Here is a 16,373-nt window from a genome sequence, read left to right as displayed (position 1 = left end):
GGATGAGAAGTAGGCGCAATTATGTATATAGTTTAGGCAATATCAAAGATAAACTCAAGATAGAGTAGTCTGCGATTTCTTAGGTATCATTTGAATAGGACCCCTCGATGAGCTCGGTTCACTGTCAATTTGAGTATTTTGAAGCAAAACAACAAGTGTCTGATCACTAGATGCGTCGTAACTATGACAATGATTGTTTATGTTTGGAAAAATATCAAGTTACAGTATGAACGATATTGAGAAATTTCGCTTTATATCAGTGATTCTTAGAATAAGAAAGTGAAAACTACTTAGAACCATTGTCTAGAATTTATTTAGTTTGTTATAGCCTCATCCCATGAAGCATCAGTTGTGGCAAGAAATCATTATATGCTGAATGTAAACATATGTGTGCTTCCTTTCTAACTTGTATTGTTTCCATGGCATTTTGTCGGAACTAGTCGACGCTTGTTAACGGAGGGTCAATAAAATTACATTATTACTGAACCAACTGGTTCACGATTACTGACCCAACATTTTTCAATGAAACGTATGGAACATTGTAATCTTCAGTTTATCTTTGGCAATATGTATTAAATCTGTATCCTGCATGAAATTCGCATGGACGTATACAAATCAATACATTACAGGTAATTCTGTATGAATGGCAACTCTGTTGGTAAATGAAAAAAATAAAGACAGTCTAGATGACAGACATGATGTTTTTGATAGGGTAACGTGGCGCCATCATGACACATGTGAGTACTGTCCCAAATAATGGAATATTCGAAATGACCGTTAAAATGATTGAAGAATCAAATTTGAGTGTCCTGTCTGTTAGTCTGTGTTATGACCTCCTCGAAGAAGGAAGGAATAGCATAAAACACATGCCTCGAGACAAGTGAATGACCTCCTTGAAGGGAGGAGAAGCAGCGTGATTTAACTTGTCGTAGTTGGGATCGCAAACTGAACAATGTAAGGGAAAGAAGGAAATAGGGGATCGTTTGTAACGCCTGTGTTCTCTCTCTTCCTTTTAGTATAACCGCGCATGCGCACAAGCCAAGGAAGGTAAGAAACACGAAATTCAGGCTTATGCGCAAGCGCAGAATAAAATAAAAACTAACATTAGACGTAAGTCTTTTCTAATTTATAGTATATAAGGAAAAAATTGTTATTAATAAAATGTAGTACAAAATTAAAACTTGTTGTGACAAATAGAAAGAACTCACGCAGCCAACACCTTTTTTCGTGGAATGAAACCATAGCCACAACAGGTTGGAATTTTCTTCATTCGTTTTTGTGAATTTGTGTTGTTTTTTAAAATCCGAAAATCCAGAATTTTAACCAAAGGAAAACAAAGAAACAAAAAATTACCAAACAATCAGTTAGATTCATTTGGTTTACAGTTTAAGGTAATTGTTTGACAGTTCAGCAATTACCGTACGATCGGTAATCAATTTAATTCCCGAACGTTCAGCTGTTCAAAATTCGGTGAAAAATTACCGAATTCTTCGAAATTTTCTAAGTGTGTAGATTCTTTTTTGTGACGTAACAAATGAACAAGAATTCATCCTTGACGGTTCAGCGGTAGCTCAAACAAAAATCTCAAACAATCATCTTTACACTTGACAACTAGTCAATTTTATTTAATACATCTCAAAAACAAACCGTATACAATCGTGAACAATTTTTTTTAAACTCTATTTAGACGATATGGACCGTAAATAGTCTCATCAAATTTATCAACAGATAAACAAAAAAATCTCTGTTTACAAACAGTACTGCTGAACTGTCAAAATGTGTTCATTAGATTGAAGGTTAGCAGTGACGATAAAAAGCCTAATTCAATACACTAATTTTTATCAGTGTACGAATCTTTCGGTCTCTCAGCAGGCTGTTCTATTTTGTTGGTCTTCGAGCGCTTGTTGAACGACATATTGCACGAAATTTTTGTTCAATTTGTGTAGCACTCATCAAAAGTTTGGTGTAGCTCTGTGCAATGGAATCGTTTATTGTAGTCAATGGTTACTGTTTATGTTTTCGTCATTTTTGTTCGTTTATTCATGCCTCAGTGTAGCACTGCACCGGTGTAGTGCAAATTAAAAACGAATACGCCATAAGTGTTACCTTTACATAGAAAGAAAATTTGTTGTTATTCTACGTGAATTAGAAGTATTGTGTAGTGTAGTACAAAATTAAAACTTGTTGTGACAAATAGAAAGAACTCACGCAGCCAACAACTTTTTTCGTGGAATAAAACCATAGCCACAACAGGTTGGAATTTTCATCATTCGTTTTTGTGAATTTGTGTTGATTTTTAAAATCCGAAAATCCAGAATTTTAATCAAAGGAAAACAAAGAAACAAAAAATTACCAAACAATCAGTTAGATTCATTTGGTTTACAGTTTAAGGTAGTTGTTTGACAGTTCAGCAATTACCGTACGATCGGTAATCAATTTAATTCCCGAACGTTCAGCCGACGACACGACCAGGCACTCCGAAGAAAAATCTGAACAAAAAGTGTTCGTGAGTGATTTACCGCCAGTTACCATAAATATAGCGACCCCTCAATAATCATGAAAATAAACTTCTTTAGCAACACTGTTTAAGTTGCTATGAACTAGTTACCAAGGAGCGCTATAATAAATAAACAAATCATTTGAGAAAGTTGTGAAACTTTTATATAAATTTAAATTTTGTTTCAACGTTCTTTTTAGATTTACACCGACCACAATAGTACAATAACCAAATCTGGTACTAGAAGTAGTGTTGCGACAGAAATGCGTCATCCTATATCATCCACAGCTACCCATTAGCTCTATCTTCAGTGTAGTCATCTAACTCATCCATGATTATGGTCTTTCTTTTTAGAAATAACCAGTCGAGTTTCCGAAACACGTCACTTTTGCTTAACATACTGTCTACCAACCCGGAAGTTAGTACCAGTCTTCACGAAATGAAAATGAGACTTCATTGTTAAATTGTATCCGATACTGTTTACATTCGACTACTTCAACAAGTTCCAGCAGCCTTACGGTAGACCTTAGTTACAGTCTGTTTTCTGTTTGAGACACAAATAATCAAATTATTTGAAGGAGACCTGTTTGCACTCTCCAGCTTGCGATGTGCACTTCAAAACCTATAATTTCGATCAGATCTAATATACTGAGAAATTTGATTCCCGTGCCTTTCATATTCATCAAGTATACACGCACTTTGTGAAGACCTCAAATCACTGAGAGTAGAAGTAGAGGAGTTTCCAAAATATGACAGCGCATTGTTTCACAACATGTATGCTGATTAGCAACGAGGGTTGAACGATTTGGAACAAAGGGGGAATTGAAATGGTTTTACTTTAGAAAGTCATTAGAAAATAACAAATATGCTTTTAATACCGAATTCTCATGATAGGACTGATTAAAAAATTTGGCAATGACGGATTGAATGACTGCAAAACTTAACACCATTTATAAACTCATTTACATAACAGAGAGTCATTATAGATCTAAGTATGGTTACGTTGAACTATTTAACAAACATCCATGAATATTGAATTCTCTGGAAGTCATTTTTAATATGTTCGAGCACCAGCAAGCTTTAACGAAGACCTCTATCCGATTAAACTAAATAATAATTCCACTCGAGACAGTTTGTTTTGTTTACATTTCCCAAGTTTCCAATATGCAGTAACCAAGGTTATGGTAACTGTTATTTAAAATCAATAATCTATCAACTTGTGTTGCCAGTTTCAATAGTTTTTCAGGCATTTTCGTTTTGACATTACCAGTTACTGAGGGGTAGTTAAATTTGCGAGACAGTTTCGATAGACGAGTGGCAGGTCGTGTCGTCGGTTCAGCTGTTCAAAATTCGGTGAAAAATTACCGAATTCTGCGAAATTTTCTAAGTGTGTAGATTCTTTTTCGTGACGTAACAAATGAACAAGAATTCATCCTTGACGGTTCAGCGGTAGCTCAAACAAAAATCTCAAACAATCATCTTTACACTTGACAACTATCAAAGACATCATATTAACAAGATATCCAGCTCTCACATTTCCCGAACAAATCTTTGGCAACATCCTTTTTTGCGACCATGGCACCCTCAGGCGAGTCCCCATCGAATCACGTATATAGAAGTAGGAGAGAGAAATGTCAAATTCGTACGCGCCAAAATAGCAGCACTGCGCACCCATACAATTGACATGACATGTTGAATGAGACGCCGTGCGGTGGCGTTACTGAACTGAAGATTGAGATCGCTCCAAGCTGACAGGGTCTGCAACTAGTCAACTTTATTTAATACATCTCAAAAACAAACCGTATACAATCGTGAACAATTTTTTTTAAACTCTATTTAGACGATATGGACCGTAAATGGTCTCATCCAATTTGTCAACAGATAAACAAAAAAATCTCTGTTTACAAACAGTACTGCTGAACTGTCAAAATGTGTTCATTAGATTGAAGGTTAGCAGTGACGATAAAAAGCCTAATTCAATACACTAATTTTTATCAGTGTACGAATCTTTCGGTCTCTCAGCAGGCTGTTTTATTTTGTTGGTCTTCGAGCGCTTGTTGAACGACATATTGCACGAAATTTTTGTTCAATTTGTGTAGCACTCATCAAAAGTTTGGTGTAGCTCTGTGCAATGGAATCGTTTATTGTAGTCAATGGTTACTGTTTATGTTTTCGTCATTTTTGTTCGTTTATTCATGCCTCAGTGTAGCACTGCACCGGTGTAGTGCAAATTAAAAACGAATACGCCATAAGTGTTACCTTTACATAGAAAGAAAATTTGTTGTTATTCTACGTGAATTAGAGGTATTGTGCAGGTATGTAGTGTTAGTTTAAACAACTAAGTGGAAAAAACTTCAGAAATTCTGCAGTAAAACTAGTTAAATGGGGTTCCAACTTTTCATGTTAAAAATGGCTCAACAATGGACCTCTGTCTGCCGAGTTTGTAGAACGAACAAAATGACATTCGGTTCAACCAAAGATAAACTCAAGATGGAATAGTCTATGATTTTTCATACACCATTTAAATATGACCCCTCGATGAAATCGGTTCACCGTCAGTCGGAGTTCAATGATTAGTTGAACCGAAACAACAAACGCTCAGTCGCTCTATACGTCGTAACTATGATGATGTTTGTTTTCATATTAGTAACAAATCATCTTAAAATATGCAACATATCGAACAATCTCACAACACTTTCTGCGGTTCTTTGTATTTGAATGTAGAAGTAATTTATTATATTCAACTGGCCTTATATTTAATTCGTTTAAGACGGTTTAATCTGCTTTAGAAGCAATCAGATCCAAAAAATTTTTACGCAAAACTTGCAAACTTTTGTTTATTTTCTTTTGGTTTTGTAGCGTAACCATGGTATTTTTGCGACGCATTTCTATGTTTATCGACGCTTTTTAACAAGGGGCTTCTAAAAGTATACCATTACTGAGTTCTCGGGTTCACGATTACCGAACAAGTTTTTTTCTTTAATTTATATGGGACTTCGTAATCTTGAGTTTATCTTTGGTTCAACGGTCTGTTTCAAAATCGGCAAACGAAGGTCCCGTGTTGGCCTCCCGTTGAACGATTGATTAGCGGCCCTTACACGAGCATTATTTTTGTCATTTTTAATGATCGAATCAAATCAGATAGAAATCTCGTCAATACTGCACCATTACACGTTCATTAAAATGATATTATTTTTTAGTAAGGACATTTTTAATGACTCGTGTAAGAGCCGCTATTGGACTTTCATTGCACTCAAAAAAAATGATCACTTAGTATTCAAATGCAAAAACAAATAAATATTTTCCATAATACTTTACACGTAGATATTACTTAGTTCATATATAATAATCATATGACTCATAAAATAAAAATCATTGTCGGCAACACGTATGGTTTATGTGAATTTCACATGCATTCTATTTGAAGCCGATATATCTTTTATCGGAATCTCATTTATCTTGTATATGTTGATTTAGTAAGCAAATGATTCTATCGTTATAATTGACTAAAGAAAAATTATTTAACATTCCATTCAGTGAGACATATATTTCCCAAAGAGCTCATTATTCTTATAGTATTTCTTATGAACACTCCATAAATGATTATGATGAAATGCACATTGAAACAAAACATTTCATTGCCTCCATTATACTTCAAAAGAAATCATCGTAATTCCGCATAGTTTTTGTAGGTTTCTAGTATGTTCGACCGTTATCGTGAATAATTAGGCAATATTTAATATTCTAAAACATAATCTAATAATTTCTATTATGATATTCGATTACAAGTATTAATTTACCTTCCAGAACTCAAGTAATTTAAATCAGTTCGAGAATCTCAAGCCTGCTAAAGCTAACTTCTATCATGCTAATTACCGCCATTGCTATTTTGAAGAATTTTTTCACAGCTTACAATCACATAATATGTATGTGCTTTAGACCTGAAACAAAATCTGCTTGAGTGCTGCACATATAAAGAGTAAGTGCTGCACACTTAAAAGTTATCGACCTATCATTTAAAAATTATGAATGTATATTTGTATTCTATATGATGCATATGAATGTTATGTGGTAGACTGTTTTAATTATTCATGTAGTTTTTCACATGAAACTAATGCGAGGGTTTGGCTCAGTGTGGACCAATGATCCAACGTATTGGACCAATTAGGTTTTGCACGAACATGACATAACCTCACAAAAATAAACAGAATGAACTTTTTTTGACAGTCGACGTGTACTTGTTTACAGTTTAAAAGTTCATCAGAAGTTCATCGTCCGAATGTAAAAATTGCAACTCGCCTCACACTTAACAGATTCATACATATATCGCTCCTTGATGCTGGAAACACATACAGTGCAATCTTTTTAGTTATTTTCACTGTGGAATACGTTTTTTAAAAGACACTTTTTCGTCATTTGTTCAATTTTTAACTTGCAGTCGCAAAACAAAACAAGTACACGGCAACTGTCAAAGATGAACTTGATTCATCGGCAGTTCATTTGTGTCGTCATCGTGCAAAACCTAATTAGGTTTTTTATCGTGACGGCCAGTGATGCCATTTATACAGATTTATCTGTATTATACAGATTTTTACATGCGCATACAGATTAAATACAGTGTACAGATTTTATACAGATTTCCCAAGTTTAATACAGATTTGTACAGATACCACAAAAAGAAGCAAGAAATAATGAAACTTTTCCATCTGAGCTATCTATTAGTGTTTGATCACAGACTAACAGACAGGACACTCAAATTAGATTCTTCAATCATTTTAACGGTCATTTCGAATATTCCTTTATTTGGGACAGTACTCACATGTGTCATGATGGCGCCACGTTACCCTATCAAAAACATCCTGTCTGTCATCTATATTGTGTTTATTTTTTTCAATTACCAACAGAGTTGCCATTCATGCAGAATTACCTGTAATGTATTGATTTGTATACGTCCATGCGAATTTCATGCAGGATACAAATTTTATACATATTGCCAAAACTATATACAGAATTATGCCTACTTCTCATCCTCCAACGCAATACAAAATCGAACCAGTTTTGTTACAATATTTACTTGCTTCTGGTCTGCCGCCACTTAATTTCGGGTGAAAACTACCAACACAATAAAAAATAGTCTAGATGAACTACGTTGAGTCAAATAAATGGTTACCTTACAACATCACGAAAAAGTTAAATATATTATCAACTTTTTTCTTTTTTTTTGCGATATTCTCCTAACCAGAGATCATTTTTTTTGTAGAAACAGACAATGAACATTATAGAATGATAGTACTCAAGGGAGAATCAGGAATCAGAACAAATTGGCTCAAATGGCACGTTCCCCTTGACTACAAAAAAAATGATCTCTGGTTAGGAGAATATCGCAAAAAGAAATATTGACTACTAAACTTAGTCGTTAAAAAAAAAAGAAAAAGAGTATATATTATCAACGTAATCCAAAAATTTATTGTGACGATTCATTTTCAGAAATTTTGATGAAATCAGGCATCCCTGCAAGCAGCTGATCGGTGTTGACAAACGAGGGGAAACCAACTAGTAAAAAAACTTTTACGTAACACAAGGGGTGTACCGATAGTAAATAGTTCGCGCAGTACAATATAGGTGGAACTAGTGCATCACGAAAAATTATTTTTATAAGAATTTACTCATACTGTCATGTCTGTTAGTCTGTGGTTTGATTGCACACAATAAAATTGAAATCTTTCGTGTAGCTATTTGATGATGAACACTGAAATACATTTTTATTGTAATTTTGAACCAATTTGAACAGATGTTCAAGGAAGTCATGGCATCATGAAATTTTTTTCAGACAGAAATTGTATGACCTGACTTGAAATGAATTTTAAAGTCAATATTTTCAAACGAAAAAAGGATTATGGAATTACAATTCAATTGTGGTTGATAACAAAAACTATTAAATTCCGTCGTTGAATGTTCTTGTGGGTGCGTCAATTACGGACAAGTATATGAAGGAATGTTCATTGAATCTACCATTCTATAACAACAATCTATTGGTATAACATCTTTAAAAATCATTTTATTGTAGAGATCTCGTTTCATTAGTAAATACAGATAAATACAGATTTTTGTTCAAAGCAATACAGATTTTCTATGAAAATATCTGGCATCTCTGGTGACGACACAAATGAACAAGTATTCATCCTTGACAGTTCAGCGGTACTGTTTACAAACAAGCTTAAACAAAAATCGAAGAGCACATCTAAAACAATCATCTTTACACTTTGCAACTAGTCACTTTTATTTAATAAATATTAAAAACGAACCGTATTCAATCGTGAACAAATGTTTTTAAACTTTATTTAGGCGATATGGACCGTAAATGGTCTGATCCAATTTGTCAATAAACAAACAAAAGAAATTTCTGTTTACAAACAGTACTGCTGAACTGTCAAAATGTGTTCATTCGATTGAGGTTAGCAGTGACGGTAAAAAACCTAATGAAGGACCACCATTAGGTTTTGCACGATGACGACACAAATGAACTGCCGATGAATCAAGTTCATCTTTGACAGTTGCCGTGTACTTGTTTTGTTTTGCGACTGCAAGTTAAAAATTGAACAAATGACGAAAAAGTGTCTTTTAAAAAACGTATTCCACAGTGAAAATAACTAAAAAGATTGCACTGTATGTGTTTCCAGCATCAAGGAGCGATATATGTATGAATCTGTTAAGTGTGAGGCGAGTTGCAATTTTTACATTCGGACGATGAACTTCTGATGAACTTTTAAACTGTAAACAAGTACACGTCGACTGTCAAAAAAAGTTCATTCTGTTTATTTTTGTGAGGTTATGTCATGTTCGTGCAAAACCTAATTGAACGATTTTTTCTAAGAGGGCGTGCATTAACTGAGTAGGTGAGTAAAATTTCACAGATTCAAAGTAGCTCAAAAGTCGGTTATCGTGTACATTATTAGTTCCCAGAATAGACTGAATGATTGTGTTTTGATTCTTCCGATAATTTATACAACCTTTACATTATCCTAATTTTCTGTTTCAGTGTCATAAACAATTAGTATATAATGCAACCGGTTTGTCAAATTTTGTTTTATATATTCTGTTTTAACAACGTCCGTTATTTTAGCCTCATCTGGTACTAGGAGCTGCTGCAATGTTGCTATTGCCGGTCATTTCTTGCTTGCAGAAGGATATGACCATCATCATTTCGCCGGGCGGTAAAGATTGTTTCTACGAGACAGCCAAAGCGGGCCAAACGGTTGATATTGAGTATCAGGTGATTGATGGGTCTCATGGTGATTTGGATATAAGTTTCAGTGTGGCAGACGCCTCGGGTCGTCTAATATATGCCGACTATAAAAAGTCGGATAACATTCACCGTTTCCAGCAACAGCATGACACGGAACTGACATTTTGCTTCAGCAACGAATTCAGTCGTATCAACAGCAAAACGGTGTTCTTCGAAATCATCATTGAGAAAGAAGACGAAGATGCCGGGTGGAGTAATTTCGATATTCTGGAAGGCCTAAGTCCGGAGGAGTTTTATGACATGAAGGTGCAGGATATAGAAGATATTATCAAGGTAATGATTTACAGTGCTATAGAAAATATAACGTTGACTAATTGAGTTCCGTTTGTTTCGATAGCGCGTCAGAAACAATTTAACAAAGGCTCGTCAGATCCAGGATATGCTTCGGTCACACGAAGCACGCGATCGAAACATTGCCGAAGAGAATTACTTCAAAGTAAATGCTTGGTCTTTTTTCCAAGTCATAGTTATGATAGGTGTAGGCTTTTGCCAAGTAATAATGGTAAAAAGTCTGTTCGATATCGATTCGAAAGCGCACAAACTATGGAGCAAAATGTGAAACGTCGAACATGCGACGTCCTTCTCCTGATATAATTTTCTGGATTTTTTCTTTCTACTCATACCGAGCGGGAGTGTAAATGGCGAAAAGCTCGAATATCTAATACCAAAGTGATTTTGAAATCGATTGAATGGTCAAATACATGGTGCCAGTTATTTTTAAAACTAGTCTTATTGATGATAGAGAAAATAAAGTTAATACTTTGGTGTTCGAGTATGAAATGCCATATGATACGAACATTGAGAGTTATTTGAAAGCAACGCTTTTTGGTTATTTATATCATTAAACGAATATTGGGCATTGTTTTTCTTGTCATTTGTATGGAGTTCATCTTATAACCAAACTACGAATAGAAGATGCTCTCTACATTGATTGAATTCATACGTTGAAACAAGATTAATTTAAAATATATATATATTTCGATATGCAAGTTTATGCTACATTCTCTACAACATGTAATGCGTAATTGATTCTTTCACGTCCGGATTCACTTTTTGCTGTACACGGAAATTGTGTAGACTAACCGGAACACACAATCAATCTAAAATTACGATTTAAAATTGTCTCAATTTCCGTAATCAAACCGTTCGTGAAAATGTTTGAGTTGTAAATAAGTCCGCTTCGAATCACACGGGTAGAGATTTGCTACTGGATGCAAATTTATTGTGCTCAGTTTTACGAGACTTCGGATCTACAATAAATAATTACCCTCCACCAACACCAGCATTCTATTTCTCATCACATTATTACTAAACATACAGCGATCGTATGCTTCTCATGTTTTCCAATCGATGCTTAGCATCCTCGCTTAACAGCGGACAGTTCATCATATTTAGCCACGCCAGCGTTCGTCCGTAATTCGCCACGTGATCTACCGAGGCATCCGTTATCGATCGACATCCATCTAGATTGAGCAGTTTGAGTCGCTTCAAGTCACGGCACAGCAACAGCACCGCATTGTCACATACTCGTTTGCAAGCATCCACATGGACATACTCTAACCGAGGACATTGCCGAACCAGCGCTCTGATTCCGAAGGCAGTGATGTTCAGACCGCGGAGGTCGATTTTTTTCAATCGTGGAAAACTCAACGCTACCAGTGTTTCATCTGAGAGATCCCTGCAGCGGCTCAAATTTAAATAGCACAGCTTGGTCAGATTAGTCACTGGATAAAATCGTATACGCTCGAACGGCATGTTTACGCTATCGAACACACTTCTACTGAAGAAACTGTCGTCGATATCGAACGTGCGCTGAAGGTTCAAGTATTCCAGTGCTTTCAGAAAAGCAAACGACAGCTGCAAATCGTGGATGTTTTCGTACGAACATTGATACAGCGTTAAGCTTCGAATGTTGGGTGTCTTTTCGAAAAATCGTGGCAAGGTGTTTCGTGAGAACGTTGCAGCCGAAACATAGAGCTTTTCCAGGTGAACGTTTTCGTACGCACTAAGATCCAGATTACCTGCCACGTGTGTGGCGTCTGTTATCTTCAGATACTCCAAGCGTTGCATGTTGCATAAAAACGACTGCTGTAGATTATGCACCCTACAAATGTGCAATTTGATTCGTTTCATGTTCGGAAGGTTTCGACTTATTTCACTGAGTATCTAAAACAAAATGAAAATCTCTATAAACAGCTGCTATCATGAACTGACATAATAATGAAAGTTTACTTGATCATCGGCCGGAAACAGGTTATCGATATTTAGGTGCACTATCGAGGGTTGAACTCTGCTAAGTTGAATGATGTCCCTCTGTTTCAGATCATAACTTGACTTAAGAGAAATTTTCTTCAACCTCAATCGTTCGATTGTTGAAATTTTGTGTAGTAGTGTTGCACCAACTTTGGTATAGCTTAAGTTGATTCCCTCTAATGAACTTCGTACCGTTTGAACAAACTGGACAAGCTTTTCGCCCCATCCTTCAAACGAAGAGTAATTCAATTTCAAAACTTTCAACCGTGGACATATTTTCATAAACATATCGAAGCATTCATCGTAAACGAAGATGGACCGAAGGGTGAGTGTTTCTAGTTTCGTTAATCGGAAGTCTACGGTGACATTTTGAAGCCGAAACTCCTCGAACTTGGTTGTTTTCAGGGCAAAGTATTTAAGGTGTGGCGTGAGCCGTAGCATCTGGACCATTGTGTCCCCCGAGAGAGAGCAATCGTTCAGGGTGAGGTCTTGCAAATGTCGGCCTAGTGATCGCCATAAGGTATCCGCATCTTCGATAGATACTGCCTTCAGTGTAACCTTGGAATAGCTGCTCTTAGTTTTCGATAGCACTCGTGTCTGTTCACAGCCTTCATAGAGACGGCAGTTTTTGAACGATAGCATAAATCTTTCCATTAGTGAAGAAGTATGGCAAACAGTGTCATACCAGTGGTGGCAAGTAATGCGCACCTTGGCCAAGTCGGACATTGGTAAATGTTGGAAAATCATCACCAAAATTTCCGTGGGTAATCGGGGCAGCAGGTTTGTTTCAACGTTAGGTGGCTCCATCGCAACGCTGACGATTGCTAGAACCCACGGATTAACTGGAAATGAGCGATAATTATATTATTATTGAAAATATGACACGAAGCAACAAAACAAAGCCGCAATCACGGACACTTTCACGGAATTAAATGTTTACAAATACCGAATGTCACAGAAAGATCATAACCAGTGCTGCCAGAAAAGGCAGGGATAACTGACAGCATACAATCTTTAGATTGCAGTCGATAATTACAATCTTTTGATTGTAGTCAGCAGCTCGGTGGCAAGGATAGGGCGCTGCAGCAAGTGCTAGCGTAGCCAACACCTGGGGCATTTGGTGGGCAATCAGAGCGCTCAGAGTACGGTAAACAAACATTCGAGCATTTCAATTCGAGTAAAATCTTAATTTTCTTATCGTAGTGATGATATTCTGATCGATTATTTGCGGGGAAGTGCTTTAAAGGGTACTGAATAAACAAGTAGTTTGTAATATCCAGTTTTTTGTTAGCCATTCTTCTTCATTGTTCTGGTTTTTGCTGAATGATGCCCCCTGCTATGACGTCATGAAACTGTGGCTAGCATCATTCAGCAAAAACCAAAACAATGAAGAAGAATGGCTAAAAAAAACTGGATATAACAAACTACTTGTTTATTCAGTACCCTTTAAAGCACTTCCCCGCAAATAATCGATCAGAATATCATCACTACGATAAGAAAATTAATACCGTTTTCGTTTATTGATCAGAGCAGCCCGAAAGCTGACCCAGAGTCGCCCAAACAACGTTTGATATTTTTGTTTTAGCAACCTGAGGTCGCTCTAGAGCGGACTCCAATCGCGTAGTTTCGCTCTGAAAATTTTCTCGGGTCGCACCACGCATCCAGCCGAGTTTGTTTATTTTATCTTTTTTTCATGAGTTGTTGTTTAGGGCGCGTAAAACGTGTTCGTTTTACTCGGAGTCGGAGTAGCCCGCGTCTAGGTTCAAAAACGAAAACGGTATAAGATTTTACTCGAATTGAAATGCTCGAATGTTTGTTTACCGTACTCTGAGCGCTCTGATTGCCCACCAAATGCCCCAGATGTTGGCTACGCTAACACTTGCTGGAGCGCCCTATCCTTGCCACCGGGCCGATTGTAGTCGGTAAATTTACCATACACGCTCTTTGAACATAACTCATGGTTTGAATTGCGATCACTCCAATTCATAAACATTAACAATATGTCAAAATTTGAATATGGATTTGAGTAAAATTTGCTCAGGCCATGAGTCACGCATTTAATCATACAACAGAGTAAACGTAGAGTTTTCAAACATTTGAGTGAAAAAAATACTTCTAGCAGTTTAGTGCGTTTTCATCATCGGAATATTCTAATCGAATTCAGGAATGCGTCGTCGAATTTACGAATATGTAATTCATTGCCGTTTCTAGATCCGGTTTTTGAAACCAGAAATCACCAATCATAGTTGTTTTCAATAGAAAATTTTATTAGTTGGTGGAATCACTTTGCCAAACAACCGTTAAATTTCTTACACACATTGAAATCATTATTTGGATGTCTGTTCTCTGTGGCTAAATTTCACATAATTTTCAATCGACCGGCATTCAGAAGTTATTCAAGGCATAATCCAGAAAGTTAAGTGTTTCATAGATAAAATGTAGGGGATGGTAATAGCATATATGGATTATGTTGATCCGCGAGGTCGCTTTAGCATAATGCACTGATGTGCCGATGGCGAAACATAAAATAAATTATAATTAGTAATGCATGCGGGCCACCCGCCGGGCCTTCGTAGCCTGGGGGTGTTTCCCGCGGACCCTCACGGACCGAAGAATGCGGCCAACATAGAAAATTACCATCGCCATCTGGAATCATCTCATCCTAAATTCAATTCACCGGCCACTACCGATCGCCAGATACTATATTACATAATGATACTACTCTAGTTTTAAGTTAGACGATAATTAAGATTAGTAAATACCCTTGGCATCTTAGAGCTTAAGCAGTGTGCCTTAATATTATATTATATTATTGAATAAAAAAAAAAAAAATAATTAGTAATGTGCATTTTAGCACTATATTATCCTTTATTAACACTTTCTTTTATACTTTTCAGCAAGGGTTTCGGACGATCGAAAACACGACTGTACTCAACGATTATCAAGAAGGAAGTAAGTATATTCTTTTTTTTCATTTCGCTTAATCCTATTCTTTTGTTTCTACAATTGGCAGCACTGTAGGTTGACAAATATATCGACCATGTATTAATATTGTGTAGGTATACACATCAGCTCTTCCCTTATTAGAGTTTTGCTTATAATATTTACATTATATTTTTAAATATTTACATTACATATTATAATTTTATTGTTCTAATAAACAAGTTCAGAATGGACTTATTCATCCAAAATAATTCATCAATGTTTTATAAATGAATATAAATATCCGAAATTCATGTTCAGAATGGACTAATGTTCGAAATAGTTGGTGTTACTAAATTTATCAATCAAAGAAATAATCAGGATCATCTTTCCGCTTTCGAGGGCGCTTTGAGCGTCTTAAATAGCTTCCCGGCAAGTTCGCCGTTGAAGCTTTCCTTTTCCGTCCAGCCTTTGCCAGATCTTGTTCCGAGAATCCCCGGAACAGGTTTTCCTCCGAACCGCTTTCGGTCCCGTATAAATTCTCCTCGCTTTGTATGTCGTCGCGCCTCTCCTGTTGTATACCCGGCATCATTATGATATTCGGCCTTGCATCCGGGTCGTATTGGTAGTAAGGTTTAATCTGTTCGCGATGCGCCATTATGGCCACGTTTCCAAGCCAAATCTGGAAAGTATTTAATGAAAACTGTTTTGAAAAGGTTGCCTTTACCCATCTGTTAGGTATGTGATGATGATGATTTTTGTACCAAACAGTATCCCCTTCCATCAGATCATCCAAGTTGTCATTTGACCTCTTGTTGATTTTAGGAAAATCATTTCTTTCATCATCAGGGGACTGTGGCAAATTTAAATAATTTTTATAATGACATTTAGGATTTAACAAATCAAGCATCGTCTTTGGTTTATAACTAAAAACTTTTTCAGAGGGGAATTGCCCGCTGCTGGTCACTATATTATTTCTATAGTTCATTAAAAATAAATTAATCTGATTCTCCATATCAACGTTAGCCAAATCCGGCTCTAATAAAAACTTTTTTAATACTTCTTTCGTTGTTCTTACAAGTCTTTCGGCTTGGCCGTTGCTTGAAGGGTTATATGGTGGACTTTTCAACACCTTAACTCCTTGCCTTTCTAAAAAGTTTGTAAATGAGTATGAATTGAATGGAGGACCGCCGTCAGAAACCAGAACATCTGGTAAGCCAAATCTAGCAAAATAAGCTACCAATTTCTTCACCACCTTTGCACAATCCGTGCCTTTCCTCATCCATTCTACCTCCAACCACTTTGAGAATGAATCAACAATCAATAAAAAAGTGTGGTGAGAAAAATGAAAAAAATCGATATGAATTCGACTAAAAGGTCTTGTAGTAGGTGTCC

At 36.2% G+C, this 16,373-nt stretch overlaps 2 protein-coding genes across 2 annotated transcripts; one reads left to right on the top strand and one right to left on the bottom strand.

Moving 5' to 3' along the window:
- The first annotated feature begins 9,447 nt into the window (after window positions 1-9,447).
- On the top strand, window positions 9,448-10,526 carry LOC131437237 (transmembrane emp24 domain-containing protein 1). Its single transcript, XM_058606451.1, has 3 exons — window positions 9,448-9,567; window positions 9,621-10,076; window positions 10,141-10,526. The coding sequence occupies exons 1-3, from the start codon at window positions 9,559-9,561 to the stop codon at window positions 10,360-10,362; spliced, it is 687 nt and encodes a 228-aa protein (XP_058462434.1). The 5' UTR covers window positions 9,448-9,558; the 3' UTR covers window positions 10,363-10,526.
- A 148-nt stretch (window positions 10,527-10,674) lies between these two features.
- Window positions 10,675-13,015, bottom strand: LOC131437236 (F-box and leucine-rich repeat protein 13-like). Its single transcript, XM_058606450.1, has 2 exons — window positions 12,036-13,015; window positions 10,675-11,969 (listed from the first exon to the last, which is right to left on the bottom strand). The coding sequence occupies exons 1-2, from the start codon at window positions 12,861-12,863 to the stop codon at window positions 11,112-11,114; spliced, it is 1,686 nt and encodes a 561-aa protein (XP_058462433.1). The 5' UTR covers window positions 12,864-13,015; the 3' UTR covers window positions 10,675-11,111.
- Between the last annotated feature and the right edge of the window lie 3,358 nt (window positions 13,016-16,373).

The sequence above is a fragment of the Malaya genurostris genome, chromosome 3 (assembly GCF_030247185.1).
Source record: "Malaya genurostris strain Urasoe2022 chromosome 3, Malgen_1.1, whole genome shotgun sequence".
NCBI lineage: Eukaryota > Metazoa > Arthropoda > Insecta > Diptera > Culicidae > Malaya > Malaya genurostris.
The sequence above is the reverse complement of the archived record's forward strand: the minus strand, read 5'-3'. Positions and strand labels throughout refer to the sequence as shown.